This window comes from Alosa sapidissima, chromosome 18 (assembly GCF_018492685.1).
Source record: "Alosa sapidissima isolate fAloSap1 chromosome 18, fAloSap1.pri, whole genome shotgun sequence".
NCBI lineage: Eukaryota > Metazoa > Chordata > Actinopteri > Clupeiformes > Clupeidae > Alosa > Alosa sapidissima.
The window spans coordinates 9,174,014-9,195,944 of NC_055974.1; the positions used below are offsets into that span (position 1 = coordinate 9,174,014).

Below are 21,931 nucleotides of genomic sequence, written 5' to 3' on the forward strand. Positions count from 1 at the left end.
CAAGAGGCTTTCTAGTAAAAACAGGATGTAGGTCAGGGTGTTACCTTGGCAGACAAACTAGAACTGGCTAAGAGGCTGCATCAGCACCTGCAAATGTACTTTGTGTGTGTGTGTGTCTGTGTGTTTGTGTGTGTGTTTGTGTGTGCATGCATGAATGTACAGTATGTTATCTCATGCATGCATGAGTGTGAGTTTCTCTGAATGTGTATGTGTCTGTCTGCATGAATAGATTATGTCTGTATGAGCATGTGTATCTTTTTGACTACATGTGATGACGTGTGAATTGCGTGTGAGAGAGTGTGTGTGACTGTGTGTGTGTGCTTACAGTATGCGTGAGCGTGTGTGGGTGTGTGTGCGCATACCGGTATGTTCGGCTGTGTGGAGGTATCCAGCAAGACCTCAGGGACACCCCGGCTCTGGGCTCGTCTCCAGAGTCTGACCCGGCCTGTACTTAAGAGCCGCGCAGCGCAGCCTTGGCCCCAGCCAAGCGAGAGGGAACCCGGCCCTCCGAGCCAAGCGCTCGGCCCAGTAGGAAACAGCACCAGACTGAGAGGCAGATGAGCTGTCTGGCTGACTCCAGAACAGGCCACTGAGAGACCTTTTCATTTAAAGAAAAATCACTGGGCTTATATAACTGACCTTTCCCTCTCTCCACGCGACTAGGGGTAAGGTATTTTAATGAAAGGCCATCACCATACGACCCATACTCCTGGAATGGCGTTCTGTAGGCAAATGCAGTGATGAGTTTGAGTGAGAGACGTGGGACGTGAGGATCTACGTTTTGATGACTTTGGCTGAGGCACAGCAGCAGCCAGCAGCAGCTGTGGAGCCACGGAGGTTATGGGCTTGTTTTAAGGTCAGTGAGAGAGCTGATGAAGAGACAAAGGAGAGGGGACAGCCAGAGGATACAGAGAGAGAGGAGAGAGGGAGGGAGAGAGAGAGAGAGGGAGAGAGAGAGAGAGTTTTACTGGACAGCCATAGTTGGCCCTTTGAAAAAGAAGTGCTGCTCCATCTGACCCAATACACTCCCAGGGCTAAAGTAAATAAATTATGAGAAAAGAGAGGGGGGTGGTATCCATGGAATTCTTAAGTGTTGGCAAGGCGTTGGGAGCAAATGCACATATTTCCCAGCCCAACCCCTTCACACCCACCCAACATCATCAACATTCCTGTAACTCCTCAATGAGCGTTGACCTGTCAAGAGTGAGAGATCTCCTGAACCAGGCTTGGTAACAGAGAGATCTCCATTGTTTATGTCAAGGCACCTTCTTGTTTATGTATTTGTTTGTGTTTGTGTGTGTGTGTGTGTATGATCACACTTACTCAGACAGCAGACAGTAACAGTTTGCACTGTGTTATGTCTATGTGCCGTCTCTTGAGAACCTCTCTTTCACATGCCTCCTTCTGATTACCCAAAATGACTACAACGTTACAGCGTAAGATTACCGTGGTGTGTTGCTAAATTACTATGCTGAGAGACGTCTTGGGGTGCAGACCTTATTTTTGCTTTCATTTTCTAAGGCTAGTCCTGCTTTCTAGAAAGACGGGCACCTCAAGTCCTCTTTTTTTTTGACCCTGGGGTTGAGTCGCGGATGCGACTTGCCGCACTTTGACTTTAATTAACGTAATTACGTAAGAGCTTTAATTGAACTTAATTACACCTTTAACACAGGCAGCAGCAGCGGCGGGGCTGAGAACGGGCTGCTGTCTCCTCCCCTCTCGTCACACACACACACTCAGTCTGCGTGGTGTGATTCTCAGGCTGCTGTCTCCTCCCCTCTCGTCACACACACACACACACTCAGTCTGCGTGGTGTGATTCTCAGGCTGCTGTCCTCCAGAGTCTGCTGCTCAGAGGTTTCTGGACGTGTTTATAGGCCCTCGGGACCATGATGGGTAGAGCTGGGAGGTGCTGAGGGGACTAGGACTGTGCCCATGCCAAACTATAAACCAAGCAACACACCTCTAAAAGTCCAGAATGTGTGTGTGTGTGCGCGTCTGTTTATGCATGTGTGTGTGTGTGTGCGCGCGCTCGAGCTCGCGCGCATGTGTGTGTTGTGTGTGTGTGTGTGTGTGTGTGTGTGTGTGTGTGTGTGTGTGTAGTGGCATATTTGGCTGTGACTTGAATAAATACATTCTTCACCACAAGTAATTCTGCTTTGTGGTCTCTCAATATTGGATGAGAAACTCACAGTGCAGACATCCATTACAAATAGATTCCCCAACACACACACACACACACACACACATACACACACACACACACACACACACACACACACACACACATTTCTTGAATTTCCCCTTGAGGATCAATAAAGTATCTATCTATCTATCTATCTATCTATCTATCTACATACACTCACACACACACAATCTCTAATAAAGAGCTGGGTTTAAAAAGTTGAAAGAGTTTTTTAAGGCAGCAGAAACAAAGCACAGAGATATTGGAGAGGTGCCAGCCCTTGCTGGTACGGTGCCTACCCTCCGAGTCTTCCGGCGAGGGGGCGTCAGGCGTCCATCCCTGTTCCCCGGCCATCGGCTGCTGCTGGGGGGAGATCTGCACCACCAGCAGGCGCCGCAGGCTGCCCAGCTCTGAGTCCTTCAGCCCCGCCTCCAGCTCACGCATCAATGCCCGGCCCGGCTGACTGGTCATCACGGTCACCTGGGGAATACCAGTGTGGAAGTACTGAGCAGCCTGATAATGACGTTAGTCGATGAGGAACACCAGCGTGGACGTAGTGACCAGCCTGATGTTTACGTCAGTCACTCTCATTCAGTCAACAAGGGCATCTGTCAACACTGACCGTGCAATGGGGGGAGATACTGTTAAAGTATTTGTGAAGGCCCAGATGAAGGCCACAGTGGCTGAAAAACGTAGGCTTGTTTTAATTTCATATTGAATGAGTCAAAGGTATTTAATACCCTGAGTGCCTCACAATTTTGTAACACTACTGAAGGGCAACCTATCTTACACCCACACAGCACTTCCTGCCAAGCAAAGATATTAGAGCGCTTCACTCTAACATTGTTACTGCAAAGTGGTAGTATTTGTAAAGTGTGCTCACTCCTTCACATCTCACTGGGTCAGGGGACTGGGTCATGTGTTCAGGTCATGACCTCTGAGGTTGTTTTGGCCAACTTGTTTCTTGCATGATGAAGTTATTTTTCCCTAAAGTGATTTAGCCATCACAACAAACACAGCTAAAGACATCACTCTTGTTACCTTGATCATTTCAGTATAACTACAAGTATCTCAAGTATAACTACAGTATGAGACTTTCTGAGGTTGTGTCATCTGGTCCAGTTTTGATTCCATCCCTGGGTTCTCCTAAATAGTGATGTGTGCGGTTTTTGTTTCATGACCCATTACATTGTGGCAAAGTCTGAATCCAAGGTGACAGAAAACAGCTATTTTTATGGTTGTGTAGATTATTGTGGAGAGCAAAATTGTATTCGGAAAGTGTCCAGGGCCCCAGGCATGACCGCAATTGCATGACAAAGTCTTCCTGTCACACACACACACACACAACGTCTGCAGGGAATACAGAACTGAGCAGGAAACCTTCAGGCAGACACAGCACTGCTGTCAGTCTGCCAGCAATCACACACACCCTTTTTACAGCAGGTCAACCGGCGAAGCCTGACATCAGCACTGCCAGTCATGCTTTCAGTCCCTTAAGGGCACATGAACTAATAGCATGTCATCACAAATCATTAATTTATATGCCGATCCTTAAAGCTTTGTAATGGCTCTCTAAAATATCAGAATAGTAAAAAGCCCAAGGTCGACACCTGGTGAGAAGGTGAGTAAATCGGAATCAGACAGGATGTAATGGGACAAGACAAGAACCTCTCCCTAACGATGAGACACAACCAGCCTGCACGAAACTGTTCCACTCCTGACTCCATCACAATGCCCCCAAGGCTGCAAAAACTCCAGCTCTTACGCCATCACCTCCACCCAGCCTTCGTCAGCAAGCCCCCACTCTCCACCCGAGTCGACCTCCCTGCGCGTTTCATATCAGCAGGTCTATCACGCTCAAATAGCCACATGCCGCCTATTAATCCCAGTCTCATGACCGGCCGTGTTGGAAGGGGATTGTGTGTGTGTGTGTGTGTGTGTGTGTGTGTGGGGGGGGGGGGGGTTAGGTTTGCCCCATAAATCACACTTTTCATGTACAAACACGCCACAGCGTAGAGCCCTTCAGCTGGCTGGCATACAGAGAAGAAAGGAGAGAGAAAAAAAAATTCTCCCTCTATAACCATTACAGGAGATCACAGTCCCCAACAGCCCTGTTGTAAATGAGCAGAGACAGTGGCTTCAAATGCACCTATAATCCCATTAAGGCCCAAGCAAAAAAGAGTCTGAGCAATGTGATTACATCTGATTATGGAGTCTTCTGCTGAGAGGAAGAAAAAGAATGCCATCTTTTTTTTCCCCCATCTTCCTTTAATGGGGCCTGCTGTGAAGCAAATTGTCCCGGTCGGCCGTGTGTGGCTACTGTCAGCGTGTCTTTCTCAGCACATGACTCGAGGTGCGGAGAAGCACACACTCTGCCATCCACTCTGGAGGAGACGGGAATGTGAATAACATGCATGGCTGGTGCCAGCCCTGGGTTTGTCTGTGTGTGTGTGTGTGTGTGTGTGTGTGTGTGTGTGTGTGTGTATGTGTGCACATGTTTATGTCTCTCTCTCTCTCTCTTTCTCTCTCTCTCTCTGTGTGTATGTGTGCACATGTCTGTGTGTCTGTATAGGTTTCATCTCTCACGGTAGACCACACACTGTTTGCTGTTAGCTTAGTGGGCGGGTGATGAAAATAGTATAGAACATGTGCATGATGTGGACTGTAATTGAAGTCTTCAAAAAGATCTATAGAGTTCATGCTATAATTAGTCCTGGTATCTTAGGAACCTGGACCTGGAGTTTGTTGTTCTGAAATGAAGAAAACATTCAATATGGATATGGATACTAGCCTACACATACAATTTAGGCTCAGAGCACTGAACAAACGAAATTACATTAGTGTGGTCATTATAGTGTGGTGTGAAATATAATCTTCTCATAGTGATGCATCTTAGATAAAGAAGAATCCATTCTGGAGGAATATAAGCTTATTTTTCCACACAGGAAGAAGTTTTCAACAACCATTATGGCAAGCCATCCAGAAATATTGTTGCCATTGTACTTCCATGCAACCCAGTGAATCCAACACTGGCCTAAATTATACAGAACAAACCAATGGAGAGTGGGCAATGGAAGTAGAACTTAAGCTGGCATAACTAAACAATGTTTCCGTTTCCCCTCGAGAACACAATATCTTGGAAACACAACAAGGAACTGCAGCAATGACAAGACTGTATACAAACAAACCCTATTACCCCCCCCCCCCCCCCACACACACACACACACACACACATACCATACCCCTATAGACACACACAATATACCTTTTTAATACTACTTTTACTACTTTTAATGTTTTCCTTACAGTTGAACTGGCTCTTGAGCACAAGAATTTCATTACTTATAATTCCTCTTATGAGCACATGACAATAAAGTACTTGAACTTGAATATGAGATATGATGAAAGTATAACATCATCTGAAACAGAAAGTGCTTGGCAGGTGCTACTCTGTGTGATAATCTTATGCATGTGATTTAATGAATGCTGTGGGCCCTAATTTACAAGGCTGGCAAAGTCTGTCAACAAACAAAAACAAACAAATTTGTCATGCATGAACTATAGCTGTCTCGCTGCATTTGGGTGCATTGAGCAACTTCTCAATGTTTGTTTGCACTTAATTTATTGCCCATGGTGTTAAATTAGCAAATTAATTTTGCCTAGTTATTAAATTAGCTTTAGTTAGACTTAAGACTTTGCACATTGCCCATCATTCCAACTCGGGGCCCTGTATTCCCCAAAGCCTAACACTGCAAGCTGTGCCTATGGGTTCTATAGGAACCGGACCTGACACTGTGAGGGGAAACCCAGCTGCAAACAGACAGTGTGGTGGGGGCTGAAGATCTCACCTCCACCGAGGTGCCGCTTGCCTTGCTGCCGGAGCCACTGCCGCCTCCGCTCCCCGCGTGGACGTGGTGGCTGCTGTACTGCCTGTACTGCTGCAGGCTGTCCAGGACGGCGCGTCTGAGGAGGAACCCCCGGGGCCGCACACATCCCTCTCCGGGCAGAGAGCGCAGCTCATCCACACACAGGCGGAGGCGCACCAGGTTCCCCTTCACCTGCTGCATGAGGGGGGGATAAAGGAGAGAGAGAGAGAGAGAGAGAGAGAGAGGGAGGAGAGAGAGAAAGAGAGATCTATTGCGTGGATTATTTTATCTTAATGGCATTTCCTCTTATGGAAATAACCATTCCATTCCATCTTTCTGGCTTCAGATGAAGATAGAGAGGGGGAGAAGTATGGCTTGGTTTGGCTTGCATGGCTATAAAAAGTATGCACAACAAACTCACAGTGGACCAACCAGACGCCACTGTGTGAAAGGCCAGTGTCTGGGTCTGACCCCCTTTTTCATTATCCTATTCCTGAGGATCCTCACTTATCTCCATTAACAACTGAAGTTTCCGTCTCACCACATTCCAGTGCAGTGATGCAATAGTGTAGCCTACTGTAAACCGTTTGCTTTGTTTGGGAATGCTATGTCCAACATGTATTACTCATCGCACAAAAACTGATGGGAAAAAATGTGGGTCGGCATGATATTAGTGATATCAAAACATAACACACACACACATACACACACACGGACACATGTGAGTACACACACACACACACACACACGAGACAGACGTGTGAGTAGACACACACACACACACACAAACACAAACACACACACAGACACGTGTGAGTTGTACACACACATACCACAAAAGGCAGAAGGCACTCCTGCTGAAGGTTGACGGCGTAGACACTGAGCAAAGGCAGGCGGCTGGGCCCCTCCAGACTGCTGGCCAGCGTCAAGAAGTTGTCGAGCGCCTCGCACAAAATTGCCCCCGTCTCTGACCACCAGGGCGGCGAGGTGTCCACAATCAGCACGCGAGGCGGCTGCCGGGAGAACGCACTGGGCTGACAAGCCGGCATGGGAGACGAGCCAGGTCTGTTTCTTACACTCATTGTTTTGTGAAAATCTACAGAACACAATGAATAAATCAAATAGGTGTTGCTTTCCCTTTACTGACAATGTATAATCATAAATGAATGGAGAGCGCTAAAAAGAAGGTCGTAAATATAGTTGTGTATCATTGAAATAAACATTCAATTGCTCCCTTGTGACATGGGTTAACTGTAGTACATTACTTTTCATGGCTTAATTACATTTGATGAAAGACCATCTCCACCATTTTTCACGTTGCTAAACATGTTGGTCATTTCCATGGTGTGAGATGGGACCTCATTGATGCAATTAGAGCCATGGGGGAAGTCCATGAGACAGACAAGTCACAATCATACAAAAATCCCCCTTTTCAACACAAAGCCATGTACTCATGTTCGACTGCAAAAGGAAGTGTAGTAGTGAGACACAATGCATGACACAGGCGCTTTTTGAAATCAACACCTGCCTTTGCACCCTGATCAAACAATGACCATAATGGAAAGGTGGAAATGTTTTGTGTTGCAATCTAGGGAAGAGATAATGGTGGTCATACAGGAAGTGTTGCTGGATTGATCATGGGTTACTCATCATATAGTCACACCCAATGCCCACACCTGTCTGAATCAGAGATTAATGCAGCATGGGGAAAGCAGCTAAGGTAAAAGAGGAACAAATTAGACCTATTTCAGGGTAGGGGGATTATGAAAGGGAAGATGTTTTTCAGGGGAAGAACTGAAATCACCCTTTGAGTTCACACGCGGCAATAGAGCCCAACAATGAATGAGATTGTTCAGTCACTTCAAGGCATATTGCATAGATTTGGCAGGGGAACTGTTTAAAATGGGGCTAGGGCTCCTAGCAATCTAATTCGCTCATCAATAGTATCCCACTTCACAAGAGGCTTCTTTCAGTGAGCTGATGTCCTAAAGCCTTCAGTGCTTCCAGCCTTTCCTCTGTTTTTAACGCGGCGCCAGTGACAAAAGGGGACATTGTGTCTTTGAAAAACAGCCTGCTGCCTTTCTGAGAGGGTCATTAGATGATCAAGCGCACTGATTTAGAAAGCCAAGGCTTTGGATGATGGAGCAGACTTAATAGAAAAGCTACCCTCCAATTCATTTTAGTATTTTAATTTTCTTTCCTGGATAATCAAAAAGTTTGACTTATCTTATTGTAATACTTCTGACATGGCATGATATTGCCAAGGGTCAGAATGACTAGCCTAGAAATCTAAATGTACGTAATTACATTTGCTGACAGGGCTAGTCTAGCAACTCTCCGTTGGCTTGTGAGCTCCAGAAATCGAAACTTAATCAGGTCATTGAAATCGTGTATACACGAATCCGGCGAAACTACCAGAAGTAAGCCGGCGCCATTACTGAGCTGTCGCTGGGTAGCATTACGCCCGTGCCTCCTATTGGATTTGTTACGTCCACTGGGATAACAGCCGGCGATTTACGACTGTCTCACTACTTCTTTTATAATGTCGAGTGGGAAAACATGTTCCGTTTTCAATTGTTCCAATAGCAGCAATAAAATTACCAGTTGGAACAAAAGAAAAACGTGAGACACAAAATACCCTGGGTCGACTGCCCCTGTCTGGTAGATAACGTTACCATACGGTTTGCACAGATAGCAGTTAGTTGTACCTTACCCTTTCCTTTTGAAATGTGAAAATTAGATAAACAATGGTCACAAATGAAAAACATGAATTCGTTTATTTGATATCCATTTATTTATTTATTGTTGCCAAATGGACAGATATTTGTTATAGTTTCCTCGTTGGCTAGCCTAGCTAGCATAGTTATTGCTGACGTTAGAGCTATCGATACAGTAGTTAAGTAGATATAATATCAACCTAGTCCCAATTATGTCTTTATATCCTCATTCTCTACTCTAAGCTATTTTCATAAATAATCTGTAAGATCGCTTGTATCTTCATCTGTGACCGGAGGCCACTGTCTAACATCATCAACCCAACAAGCCATAGTGCTACTGCCTGGCTGTAGCTGTCAATGAGGGTGCGTTATCACGGAGGTTTGTTTACATACCATATTGGATTGGTTGTGTCCACTGGGATAACAGCCCGCGATTTACGACTGTCTCACTACTTATTTTATAATGTCGAGTGGGAAAACATGCCAACTTGACAGATATTTGTATAGTTTCCTCGTTAGGTAGCCTAGCTAGCATAGTTATTGCTAACGTTAGCTAGCTACAGTAGTTAAGTAGATATAATATCAACCTAGTCCCAATTGTGTCTTTATTTCCTCATTCTCTACTCTAAACTATTTTCATAAATAATCTGTAAGATCGCTTGTACCTTCATCTGTGACCGGAGGCCACTGTCTAACATCATCAACCCAACAAGCCATACTGCCTGGCTGTAGCTGTCATTGAAGGTGCGTTATCACGGAGGTTTGTTTACAGCTCAGTAATGGCGTCGCCACAAGATGGCAGCCTACACAAAACGCTCGCCGGATTCGTGTATAGAGTCGTTTGGTGGGCTTAACATAATGATTGATGGCAGAGTTGCAACGGTGAGTGCCCAGACCCTACATTTTAATATGGGTCTGGCTCGCCAGGCTACAGAATGACATCAAGGAGTAACGAATGTACCACTCGCACTGTGTGACTGAATTTAATAACACAGCTTAGTTTACACATTATCTAGTATCAAGCGGCTTGGACATCAAGCCATACTGAGAACAGTAAAGCGAATCCAGCTATCACAGGTTCAAGAAGCTTCTTTCTCACATCGACCGCATAATACTAGCAGCTACACGTTATAGATGAAATAGTTCAACTGAGCTGGTCGGTAAAGCATTATTTGCTGTACTTTATAACGTTTAGGTCTTTATTCAATTAAGAGGAGAGCTACCTGGCAGTAGGCTAACGATAACTTAGTAGCTAACGAGAGTAGAAACGTTAACGATAGCTGTGAAGTAACGTTAACGTTACTCTACCAAATGGAGTTATCATGTATTCGTGCCTGACAAATGTGAGTAGCTCTGAGAACTAACCTAGTCTATGTGTATTGAATTAATATAAGTATTTAACACGTACAGCCACTGATCTAGCCAATCATTCAGTTATGATTTACTCATACTTACAAGTTAAGTGATCCAGCCTTAGCGCGTTTTGCACTTTGCAGCGCGTGCATAAATCTTTGAAAGATAAGGATAGCTAGCTATGCTAGCTAATATCATTTACTAGAGGCTAGTCTCCAATGCACATTTTAGATTCAGCTTTATTGTCATTGTGCAGAGTACAAGTAGAACACAGTCAACGAAATGCAATTTGTTTGCGTCTAACCAGAAGTGCAAAAAAGCAGAAAAGTGCAATGTGATAAGTATAGACAGGTGGTGCATCAGGACAAGAAACATAGTGCAGTGTAGACAGTAGTATGCAGTTGGTTTACAAAAGGTGTTTTAGAATAGCCTATATAAATTAGATATAAATATGTGCAGTGTAGGCTATAGTAGAGCAGAATAAATATGGCTATGTGATATGAACAGAATAACAGAAACAGATAAGACTGAGCAGAATAAATATGGCTATGTGATATGAACAATGTATGAACAACATACAGATATGCACAATGTAGTAGCAGTAACTTTTTGTGCAGAGAACAATACCAAAGTAACCGGAATGCTAGCTGATAGTGATGTGTTGGTGGGATGGAGACATCATTTATGCCACAACTTCTGTACCCTCTTGTTGCTGCTCTAAATAAGGCACTTGCTAACAAATTAGAGGGCCTATCAGCCACACTATTCCACAATCTATTGTAGGCTATATTAATAAATCCTTACCTAATGTAAATTGATGGTGTTATAGGCTGTACTCACTGATTGTTTATCTGAGGCTAAGGCTTAAAGTCATGCTTGGTCCGATTGTTTCTGTAAACCCTCCCCATATTCATATTCAATAGCCAAATGTGAGCAGTTGCTTTGGAGCAAATTGAGTTTGCTCAGTAGTTTTGCTGAAAAATACATTTTTAAATATAGCCACAAGCAGCGATTAACGGGGTCCAAGCAGTTTAACGTTACATGAAATGGCCCCAAGAGGGTAATAGTTTAAGTATGGCAGCTTTAGCAGGTGGGAAATGTACAGCAGTTTAGGACATGTGAATAAATGGGAACAAGAATCCTCAGATCCTACATCCATAACATGAGGATGCTATCTCAGATTTATTTTCACACTATTTGAAAGAATAAGGCTGTGTCCAGATTTGCTGTCTTTTTTAAAGGGATATTTCACCATTTGGGGAATTATACTAATTTTCCACCTCCCCTTGAGTTAAACAATTGATTTTTACCTTTCTCCAGTTCATCCAGCCGTTCTCTGAGTCTGGCGATACCACTTTTAGCTCAAGCCTAGCATAGATCATTAAATCGGATTAGACCATTAGCATCTCGCCTGCTAGCATCGTGTTTAAAAGTGACTAAGATTTCCGGTAATTTTCCTTGTCTCCTCTCAAGTTAGAAAGTGTGGTAAGACCAACGGAAAATTAAACATAGCGATTTTCTAGGCTGAATTGACATGGAACTATACTCTCATTTGAGCGTAATAATCAAGGAACACCATGGGCGCAGTAGCATAATGATATCATGCAGTACCTGAAAATAGTCCCCGTAGGCTAACTTCCAGCAACAAGGTTGAGCTGCAGCAGACGAATTGGTTAGTGACTGGATTATTACGCCTGAATGAGAGTAAGTTTATAGTTCCATACCATATTCTTACAAAAAAAAAACACAAAAATCATCAAACATGCAGTTAACAAAACATTGAAAAAACTCATATAGAATGGTTTCTATACTTGTTTTCTATAATATATTTTGTTTGTGAATACACTGTTCTGCTCACCTCATGTACATTTCAACCTTACAGTTACAATATTGTAATTAATATATTGCACTGAACTGTCTTGCACTATCTTTATATTTAAATATTATCTCAGTCTATTGACATTGCACTTTTCCTCCCCTCTCTAACAGTATTTTTGTATATTTCTTACTGTCCTTTCTGTTTTTATTCTTGTATGTAAAGTGATTATTGTGTACTTTGAGAGCAAAGAGCAACTGGAGTCAAATTTCTTGTTTGTTAAAGCTGATTCTGAATAACAAATATTGTTTTCTGATTACTAAACAAGTTGGTTTCCTCCTGAGAAACCCATTTGAGTGTTTCTATTCTGAGCTTTGCTTACCTTGCATATCAGGCCTAAAAAAAGCAAGAGACACAGGAGAGGGTAATCTTCAGTAGCTGGATGAGGTTCAGCTTCCCTGCAGCGATTTGGGCAGTTGCACAAAGATGCTGAGAAATTAATTTCAGCCACATTGAACAATATATGTAATGAGGTGGCTCAGATTAAATACCCAAACATGCCATGAAATAAAAATGTAAAATCTGGCTCAAGATGGAGAAAGAGATTTATATATCCCCTAGAAAGATATCGTAGCAACCACTTCTCAGTATTGGTGGAGAATGATACATTGGCATGTGGTGGGAATAAAATGCAGCGCAGAGGAGACTGAAATGTAGTTTCCTTTTGCGCGGTATATGGGGTAGGCGATTGAAAACATCAAGTGTCTGAGGCATGTGGTGTGCTAAACTCTAAGAGGCTTTGGCTGACAGAAGTGATGTGAAATTGCGGCCGACACACGTTGACACATCACTTCGCCCGAGTACAGGGGGATCAGCACGAGACGTGCACATCTGTTTTGAGCAGATAACTGGCAGAGTGGCGGCGGCGCGCACACAGGCTCCTACCCCAGCAGCCGTGCCACTATCCACCAAACTCAGCTTGATTAAAAAATAAAAACTCACTTCTCGAAGCTCAGGAGAGTGAGAGATCGAGGCCTTGCAAAGGTTTTTCTTTCGGGAAGGGGGTAGAGGCGTATTCAACCAACCAACAATTTTAATGAAGTCTCCTGATGCCTTATCTAGTTTCTGCATAGAGTACTCCACTCATTTCAAAATATCCAAACAAGCTCACTAGTGCACTTCTACACGTCTTGTGCAGTGCATTGGTCCACTCACTTTGACTGATTTCAAGTAGCACCCCTTAATTAATGTTTATACGGTTACATACTCATGCTTATGTAAATAAGTTAGAAAGAAATAATAGATATTTGTCTTATTTTGATAAAGCCAGGCTGCTTAACAACAAAGTCATACAATGTAATGTAATGTAAACTCAGGCATGCCACGGTAGGCCTTATACTGTATGCCTCCTCTGGTGCAGTGATTACCAAGGAATCCGCATTGCAGCAGCGTCCTGATTATGGATGAAATGCAGTGTCGGAAATGATCCAAAGTGTTCTTACACATCTTAAGGGGACTGATCCCCTCCCAAATCCCATTGTTTGGTTTGGCCTAAAAGTGAAATGGGAATTGTGAGGTAGAGTATGTATTCCGTGGGAACAAGCGCAAGCTTGGAGAATAGATATCTCACATAACCCTTCCGTCTGCATTCTGGTGTGGTGGGCTTGTTCTGACAGCATATTGGGATTTGCTGTCTTATGCAACTGTCAGGAAAAGGTAGGTATCTGTATTAGTCATATGCCTACTCTGTGTGCTGCCATCTGCTTAGTTGTATTATCTGCTACTGGCCCTATGAACAACACACCCAGAGTTAGTCATTCATCCACTCAAGAGTTATGGAGATGTGACGTTTTGTTGGACTGGCTTATTTTGTTTTTCTCAGTTTCTTATTTGCAATCTTATTTTATCAGATCTGATTTAAAAGCATCTAAATTGTACGCAAACCACTGCTGTGTTGAACGTTAACACACTGTTTCCAATTAGCAGCTGAAGTGGACCATGAAGTTAATCTCGGCAAAAGTTTTGTTTTGATGGTTTCAGAGGTCTTGCGAAGTTGTGTGGCCCGTGCAAAGCTATGCATCTAAAGCCTCGGGACATCATGGGGTGTAGATGAGATTTACAGTTGACAACAGCCTTTGGACTGATGACTGTGGAGTCACTACCTCAGGCTGAGTGGACCATCCTGGTAGAGATGCTTTTTCTGGTCTCAATGGTGCCGTTGGAGGACCATAACTCTTGAGTTCCAGTTGACGTAACCTCCAGACAGACACAAGCGCCATCCCAGTAGTTCATAAATCTACATCCTGTCTCAGGCCTGACCCACTGAATCTCTTACAGACTACAGGGATTCCATGGGATTGCATTTTGTTTGCAGTGAGATTTACGGCACTTTGGCCACAGCACGTTGAACCAGCTGCATGGCCTGCTGGGTGATTACATCATCAACAGGCGCCATGGTGAGGGTTCAGCTGGAACTGCTCTTAACAGAGGTCATGGCCCCTTCCCAGGAGTCTTTTTATTAGATGTCTTTCTGCCTCTACTTGAAGATCTACAGTATTTAAGAGCTGGGCTTTTACGTGCACTAATTGATGTTTTTCATTCTTATAGGTCAAAGTCAAGTCAAAATGACAGTACAGTATTGTTCATTGTCACGGACGGCAGGGCAGCCCATGGGCATCATATTAATTCTTTGTCTTTAATCCTCTTTGTGGAGTCATTACAAACCCCTAAAGAAGATGGCCTTTGTTTCATTCCCACAGTCCCTGAGTATGTTACAGTGCTGTAACAGCTCTGGGCTTGTGTTGTGGATCCGGTGCCGTTTGTCTGTGCATTGTTCTTGGATCACAGGGTGCACAGGAGACTCACTGAGTAGGATGGTGTGGCGCTCCATTCAACGTTGTGTTTGCCGAGTTGTGGTGGCGGATGGTGTGTGTATGGGAGGTGGTGGAGAGGGTGTGGGGATGTGGGGTGATGTCGGGGACATCACGGCATAGTGCCCACAGGCTTCTCTCGAGGTGCTAACAAGAGCGCTAGCCATCCACACGTGTGTCTATGTGTGTGTGTTGCTCGTTACCGTATTCATGAAGCTCTGATTGGCAGGTCTTGTGCCGTGGAGAGGGAGGCGAGAAACTGGAACGGTGGAGCTAGAGCTGGATGAGCAAGAAGTTGAAAAAACAACCTAAATGTGTGTGCCTCTCACAGTCAGAAGGCATGGTTTGGAATTGTGAATATGTAGATATTAGGACAAGCAAATCAGGGATGATTTTTTTCCTGGGAAGTATAGTTGCAATTCAAAGTGGAAATTTTTCATTTTTCAAACTATGTGGATTTGTGTAATATCGTGAAATTACGAATGAATTTTTCAAAGCCCCCCTTTGCTTGCTTTCTTCGCTTTTTTTAAGCTAGTCCATTTCTCACTGAAGCACTCACCCACTGTTTCCTCTCTCTAAAGGTAATCTTAAGTGCCTTTCCAAATCAAGGGTCTTCACAATTGTGTTGGAATGAGTTTTTTCTCCTCTTTTCCTTTTTTATAAATACCTAATCCTGGTCCTGTTGTCATGGAAATCATCCTCTCCAATAGAGCTATTGAAAAGTCTAGCATGAAAGATGAATTTGAGGGGGCTGGATTTTGGTGGTAATCTCTTTGGAGAAAGGGAATGGAAAAATGGGGTGGGGGTTGAAAATCAGCCCCGTTGCTGCTTTATTTTTAAATGCTGAATTAGCATTTGCCCGTGGAGCACTAAGAATGCCATAAAACCCATTTTGTGCGAAAAGCGTTTATCTATTTCAGACCTGGCACAGGACGTCCTTTTCATATCCTTCTGCATAGATATCTCTAAATAAATGGCTACAGGTGACATTTCTCATCAGATTTTCTCTCTTTGTAACGTGAGGAATGGCTACACAACTGTGATTCAGTGAGAACTACTTGGATGTATTGAAAATAAAGGGTAGATCAGTAAATCCATGGACTTCTATCAGTCTATCTATTGTTTATCTCCCACATTCTCCCACACCCACCCTCCACATGCTCCAACACCCCAAAGACAATGGTGTCCTAACCCAAGCCACCTGTTGGACTGCATCTTGACCAGGATTCATCTGCAACATATTAGGCAGCTTTTCATCTGAAGACCTAAGGGGTCAGCTGAGACCAACTGTAAACTCCATGAACCGGCAGTGATGGAACCTGATCCATTCCCATGGTGTTGGTCCTGTGAGATCCTCTTGTTTATGTTCCTAGACGTGCTATTCTGTGTTTGCATTCGTAACGAGGGGGGGTCACATGGTTTCACTGACCTTTTGACTTCACAACACATGATATTGTGTAAAGGGGTCTTCATTATGTTTTGTCCTGCCTTTCACATTGCTGTCTATCCATGTGTGTGCTTCCATGAACGCTGTGTCTGTCTGTCGGCTGAAGCATGTGGCAGTCTGAGCCTCCAGGAAGCCAGAAAGTTGGTTAGCTCTGATGCAAACACAGGAAGAGTCTATTCAGACATACCAGCTGTGACCCTTCTGAACTTTGCATTATGTGCTTGGCATGTCGACGGATGGAGATCCAGACTTTCAAGAGAACTTCCATGAATTGCTTTTGTAAACAACCTAACACATTCCCTTCATCACTATGAATCAAACAGACCACATGTGCCTCACCTCTCACTTATGTGGGAGCAAGGCAGCGAGCAGTCAATTCAACAAGTCAAATAAATGCCAGTGGTGGATTAAATATGCTGTGCAAAGTGTTGGGAAAGTGTATTGTTAGACTTGTCTTATCGTTCGCCCAGTGTCCCACTTGTGTACAAGCCCATTGTGTGCCTTCAAAGAGATAAGGGCAATATTAACTAGAGTGCTTGCCTTATTGTGACCTTCCATTGTTCCAGCTGAGTTTCAGAATGAGGTGTGGAAAATGAATGCAGTGGTGCATGACTAATGGGTAATTATGGAGTCAAAGAAGGGGAGCGCAGCGTGTGTCGCCAGGACTACATTGGACACATGGCGAATTTTCAGAGCACAGCCTGAACCAGTAATTGACCAATTCTTTGTGAAAACACGCACCAGTCAATTTCCGTATCACTAGCATGGCTGCCCCCACTCCTGTTGGTGATAACGGGTCTTTTGGTGTGTGATTTGTTTCCACAACCCCCCCCCCCCCACACACACACACACACACACACATATCTACTCCCACACTCCACCCCTTCTCTTTTGGAGGGAACCAGTTGCCAGGTGACCTTTAGACTGCCCATGCATTCACCCTGCCCTGCTGCTTGAGGGAACAGGAAGCAGGTAGGGGCTAGTGGATGGTGGACAGGAAGTCCACCGGGCCCCCCAGAGCGACCTCTTGTTCCACAACAACAGGGAGAGGAGACGGATACCGTCGGAACAGAAAGGGCTCTTATAAAGAACGAAGACCTCTGCTTGTCATTGAGCAATGGACTGTTTCCATTCCGCTTTTAGGACACTTAACCGTTGCTTTGCTTAATATTTGCTCTGTACCCTACTGGCTTTAACACGACAGTTCATTTTCTCATATTTTAGTGGCACTGTCAGCTCTGAAATTTACATGTGAATATTCATTTCCTGTTTGACTGAAGCCAAATGTAATTTCTTACCTAATGAATTGATTCTGGACCTAAATGGTAACATGGTTACAGGCTTCCTGCAGCGAACGTTAAGGGGTCTGTCTTTTATCTCTGGGTCCTTCGGCTGAGGTATAACTGACTGTAAATGAAGGGGTCTGGAAACCTGTGTTTCTGTAAATTCTGTCTTTTTCTCTGTTCACTCTGTTCAATAGTGACAGATGGTCCTCCGGGGATGAGCGTCTGAAAAAGGTCGGCAGCAGCAGAGCCAGGGGGCTGTCACTGAAATTAACTTTGCCTCCTCAAGCAAGTCGAAGCAACTTCCAAACACACTAATTTTATTTACCCTCTGCCCCCCCCCCCTTCCCCTTCCTTCACAACCACCACCTCACCCCCACCCCCTATCTGCTCAGCGACTGTGATGGAGTCTAGGAGGATGGAGGATGCCAGCCGGTTTTCCGAGCGCGTTTGCTTGCCGCATCACACCATCCCGCCCTCAAGCTGTGAGGCCTTATGGTGTGTTCTGAGGGAAAGGCGTGTGGGTAGCTATGCGCTGGCACTGTCAACGCGGGCACGCGCTCTTACTCGAGGCCCATCTCGCCAAGCTGGGCTGACCAGCTGAGGTGGCATCCCACCACTCAGCGGTGAGAGCTGAAAAAAAAGGGCTGCCAACACCTGCCCCCATTCGGCCGCAGTGCCGTCAGGCCAGCCATCTTCATCAATACTGGGCCCCTTAGTGCTTTGGCATCTCCCTTGAAAACACAAAGTGGTGCTTCTGGGATGTGAAGCATTTTCTCTAAGAAGTGTCAGATGGAGTGTAGAACAAAGACCGGGGACTGCTGGGATCTCAAAAACACCCACACGTTGACCACTACACTTGTGTGCCATTCACTTGAAGTGAATTCCAGTTTATTTCTGTGGAGCCGAGACAAAGAAGCTTTTCTGCCACTTGCATGGCATCTGCCACACAGACTGACTTAAAACACCTAGTAGCCTATGTTGGTTTTGTGTGCAATATTGGCACAAGACCAAATGAGGTCCCTGAATCTGCAATGGCAATCTGCACAGATGTGCAGCTGGAAAAACCAGCTAAGCTCTTTATCAGGATAAACCTCTTCACTTCCCCAGTGCTGGCTCTTGCCCTAGACAGCTGATCTTGGACCAGTGCAACCACTTACATTTCTGAGCATGATAGCTACACTGTAAAGGGAGACGTGCGCAAACTGGATCCAGACCTGGCGAGACGTCCACTGCTTCAGCACTCAGGTGTCTCTGCCCCCCCTGATCCTAGACAGAGGAAGGAAAGGGTGTTGGACAGTTGGCTTGTCCCAGTTATGGGGCCAGCATTATGCAACCATCTCTTGCGTGTTATGGTCAGTGTGTACTGGAGACCTGGAACTGAGCACTTGAGGCTTGGAAAAACAAGCCCGTTGCCCTGCTATGGGAGTTGTCTGGTCAGAAAGAGGTCATTTGGACTATCCTGAGTCTTTTTATTCTTAAAAGATAATGACAAGTAGCATAGTTTTTTTTTTGCAGGGTGTGTGTCATTTGAAAACGGTGTCTTGGCCACTTTGTGCAGTTTTGTCTGTCCACTTTCCACCAGGGGGAGTAACTCTGAGATGGGATTATGGGGGGTGAATGCCAGTGGCTTTCATTCTTATTCATCCAAGCGTTAATGCTGACAAGTGCTGTGAGATCATCATTGGTTTTCCCTGGAGGTTAAAAAGAGTCTCTCCCTCTCTCTTGCTCCCTCATACATCATATTCTGGAATCCTGAAGTGAACCCCAGTGCCACATCACTACCTTGAACTGTTGGTATCCAGAGAAAAAAAATTGCTTGTGTGGGGGTGTGCTAATGCTTACAGTCTTCAGTTACTGACTTGTTATCAAAACAGCTAATTCAACTATAGTGCAGGGTGTCTTCACCTTAAAACATCTTCATCAACATTTCTTTATTATGGACCCTTTCAAGAGAGTTACATTATCAGCATCATAGTTGGCCCCACAAGACTTCCTTTTTAACATTCCATATGTTATCTTAATGCAGAGGAAGTAGATTGGGGCCCAAATAGAACGTTCAAGCATTGTTTTTGTTTTTATTGTTGAAAGGGTAGACCCTTATGATGCTGAAAATGGAACTCTCTTGAAAGGGTCCATAACAAGTGGCATTATTCAGTACAGTATGATCTTTCATAAATCTGTACCTACAGTATAACCTCATGTCTGCTATAACAGAACAGGAGAGCAAGAGATGGAGAGAGGAAGGCAGATTTTAATTAAACCTATAAAGGACCTGGCGGACAAGACCACAGCAGGTTTTCCTTCGAACTGCTCAGCCTGATTGGCTGAGGGCCAAAAGACTCCAACATGACATCATCCAGTGGATCACGGCAGGGTTCTATCCTAGGTATCCATGGCAACCGGACGACTCTTTGCCATTATTGTCCCTACAGATTACTTTGGGTTGCCCCTGGGGTATGGCTTTTTACCGCGAGTATTTACATAAAGAGACCTGGTGCCCGCGTCCTCACAGATTGCAGATGAATGCCACCGTGAGCCATCCATTCAGTGTCTTGTCCTGGTCTGCATTCTCATCCCTCCTTGTCTTTCTGTGGCCAATGCTTTCAGTGGTTCTCCCATTTGCCTCTTGCATTTTTTTTTTTTTTGCATTAACTATTTAACACCCCTTGGTTGGTATTCTCCAGCTGTCAATCATTTCTTATCTTTAACTCCCCCTCCCTATACTCCTTTCTCTGTAATGCTCTTGTTTTTTTGTACTCACACTTTGCCTATCTTTTTTGTCTCGGGTTCTCACAGCGCTGCAGGTCTGAATAAACCGTACTTGAATAAAACAAACTGCTCTACACACTTTGGGGATTTTTTTTCCCTCCAACCACATTATGGTTTTGCTCCAATTAGTTGCTCAAGAGCCCTGTTCCCGTCCACCCTCTCCCGTGATTGACAGGCTTCTCAGCCAAGATGGAGTAATTGGATTGGTTGCTTGCCCACTTGGAGGGAAATAAAAAAAAAACAGAAATGAGGCCATTAATCCTATTGTGTAACGGAGTGGGGGACTCAGCATGAGTGAGTGAACAGGAAAGAAGAATGGAGCGAGAGTGAGAGAAAGATGGAAAGAGAGAGAGAGAGAGCTAGAAAGAGAGAGCCATTGAGTCTTTGTGCACATCAGAGACTGGGACAGCTTTTCAGGAAGACCGTGTTGTAGTCTTTTATGCGCTGAACAGAATAAAGCAGTGATTTTATAAAAAGGAAAGATAGATGATTTGCTTCCTTTCATCCAAGGTCATGTGTGGTCCTGTTTGATCTTGCTGTGTTTTAATCTTTTCTCTTCACCTAGTCTGTAGTATTTTTGTAACACTTTTTTACCATGTAAAAAAGGTTGAGTGAAAGATTAAGCTTTTTTACCTTCCCTGTCCACTCACATTTTTGTGGAATTGTGTCTCACAGTCATTGTTGCTTAAGAGAGTGGGATGGAGTGGGTAGGGAGTGGCATACATGCATCTTGGTCAAGATTCTACCAGCTGCAACTTGCATGAAGCAACTCACCACTAGTTATGGGATTTCAGTGTTTCATTTCCTAATGGCTAGCTACCACTTCACTGATTTATTTTTTCCCCTTCATTGTTATTATTTGCTCATTATTGTTATGTCTGGTGCCTAAGACCTGGGACAGTGTTGTCTCCCTCTGAGGAGACGGGGACTGGCAAGAGTAAACTCCAGATGCCTCGCCGACACATTAGCAAACATTAGTAGCACCTCCCGCAGAGAGAGAGAGGGACCCTCCTCCACACACACAGAAATAGTCACTTATCTTTATAGTGATCCTCTGCTGAGGCAAATCAATTATCATACGCCTCTATTGTTTTAATGTTTTATGGTCTCATGCTAATCTGGTGGAGTGCTATTTGAATGGACAATATGGTAACAGACAAAGCTGTTTATTTGGGCGGAGCAAGGTGTTATGGCATTATCTAGTGAATCTGTTTTTGTGTGCTCATTAAAATTGTAGGGTGTTTGTGTGTGTTTGTGGGTAGGTCACCCATATTTAGTTTATCTGTTTGCTCATTAAAATTGTAGGTAAATTCCCCAAAGAGGGCTAAATATATTTATTGTGGGCTGCAGATTTCTTTCTGTGAGATTTTTGGATGTTCTTTAGTTGATTTAGAAGATTTGTTTGAATTCCCTGATAACAGGCCCATACTGTTACATGCCTCATATACATGTTGTGCTTGACAAATACTATTCTGGAGCCAGACCAAACTAGCACAGCACTTACACAAACATTTAACATCACACAGCGTGGACCAGCATCACGCCACTCTTTCAATCTGTCCTCATTCGCCGCAAGGAAGCCCTGCAGGAAACATCTTTTTGGGTCACCCTAGTCTGCTTCC

The 21,931-nt window shown here is 44.3% G+C and overlaps 1 protein-coding gene across 3 annotated transcripts in view; it reads right to left on the reverse strand.

Annotated features, from left to right (window-relative positions):
• Window positions 1-10,318, reverse strand: part of LOC121690461 (meiosis 1 associated protein) — a 32,287-nt gene extending 21,969 nt beyond the window's left edge. For 2 of the 3 annotated variants that reach the window (XM_042071042.1, XM_042071043.1), the window contains exons 1-4: window positions 9,434-9,535; window positions 6,885-7,147; window positions 6,034-6,246; window positions 2,485-2,665 (exon numbers count right to left, since the gene is read on the reverse strand). In XM_042071042.1, the coding sequence (XP_041926976.1) occupies window positions 2,485-2,665; window positions 6,034-6,246; window positions 6,885-7,147; window positions 9,434-9,485 (709 nt within the window). In that variant the 5' untranslated portion in view covers window positions 9,486-9,535. Of the gene's footprint in view, window positions 1-2,484; window positions 2,666-6,033; window positions 6,247-6,884; window positions 7,148-9,433; window positions 9,536-10,223 lie in introns of those variants that run through there. The other variant, XM_042071044.1, reaches the window with a different exon arrangement.
• Between the last annotated feature and the right edge of the window lie 11,613 nt (window positions 10,319-21,931).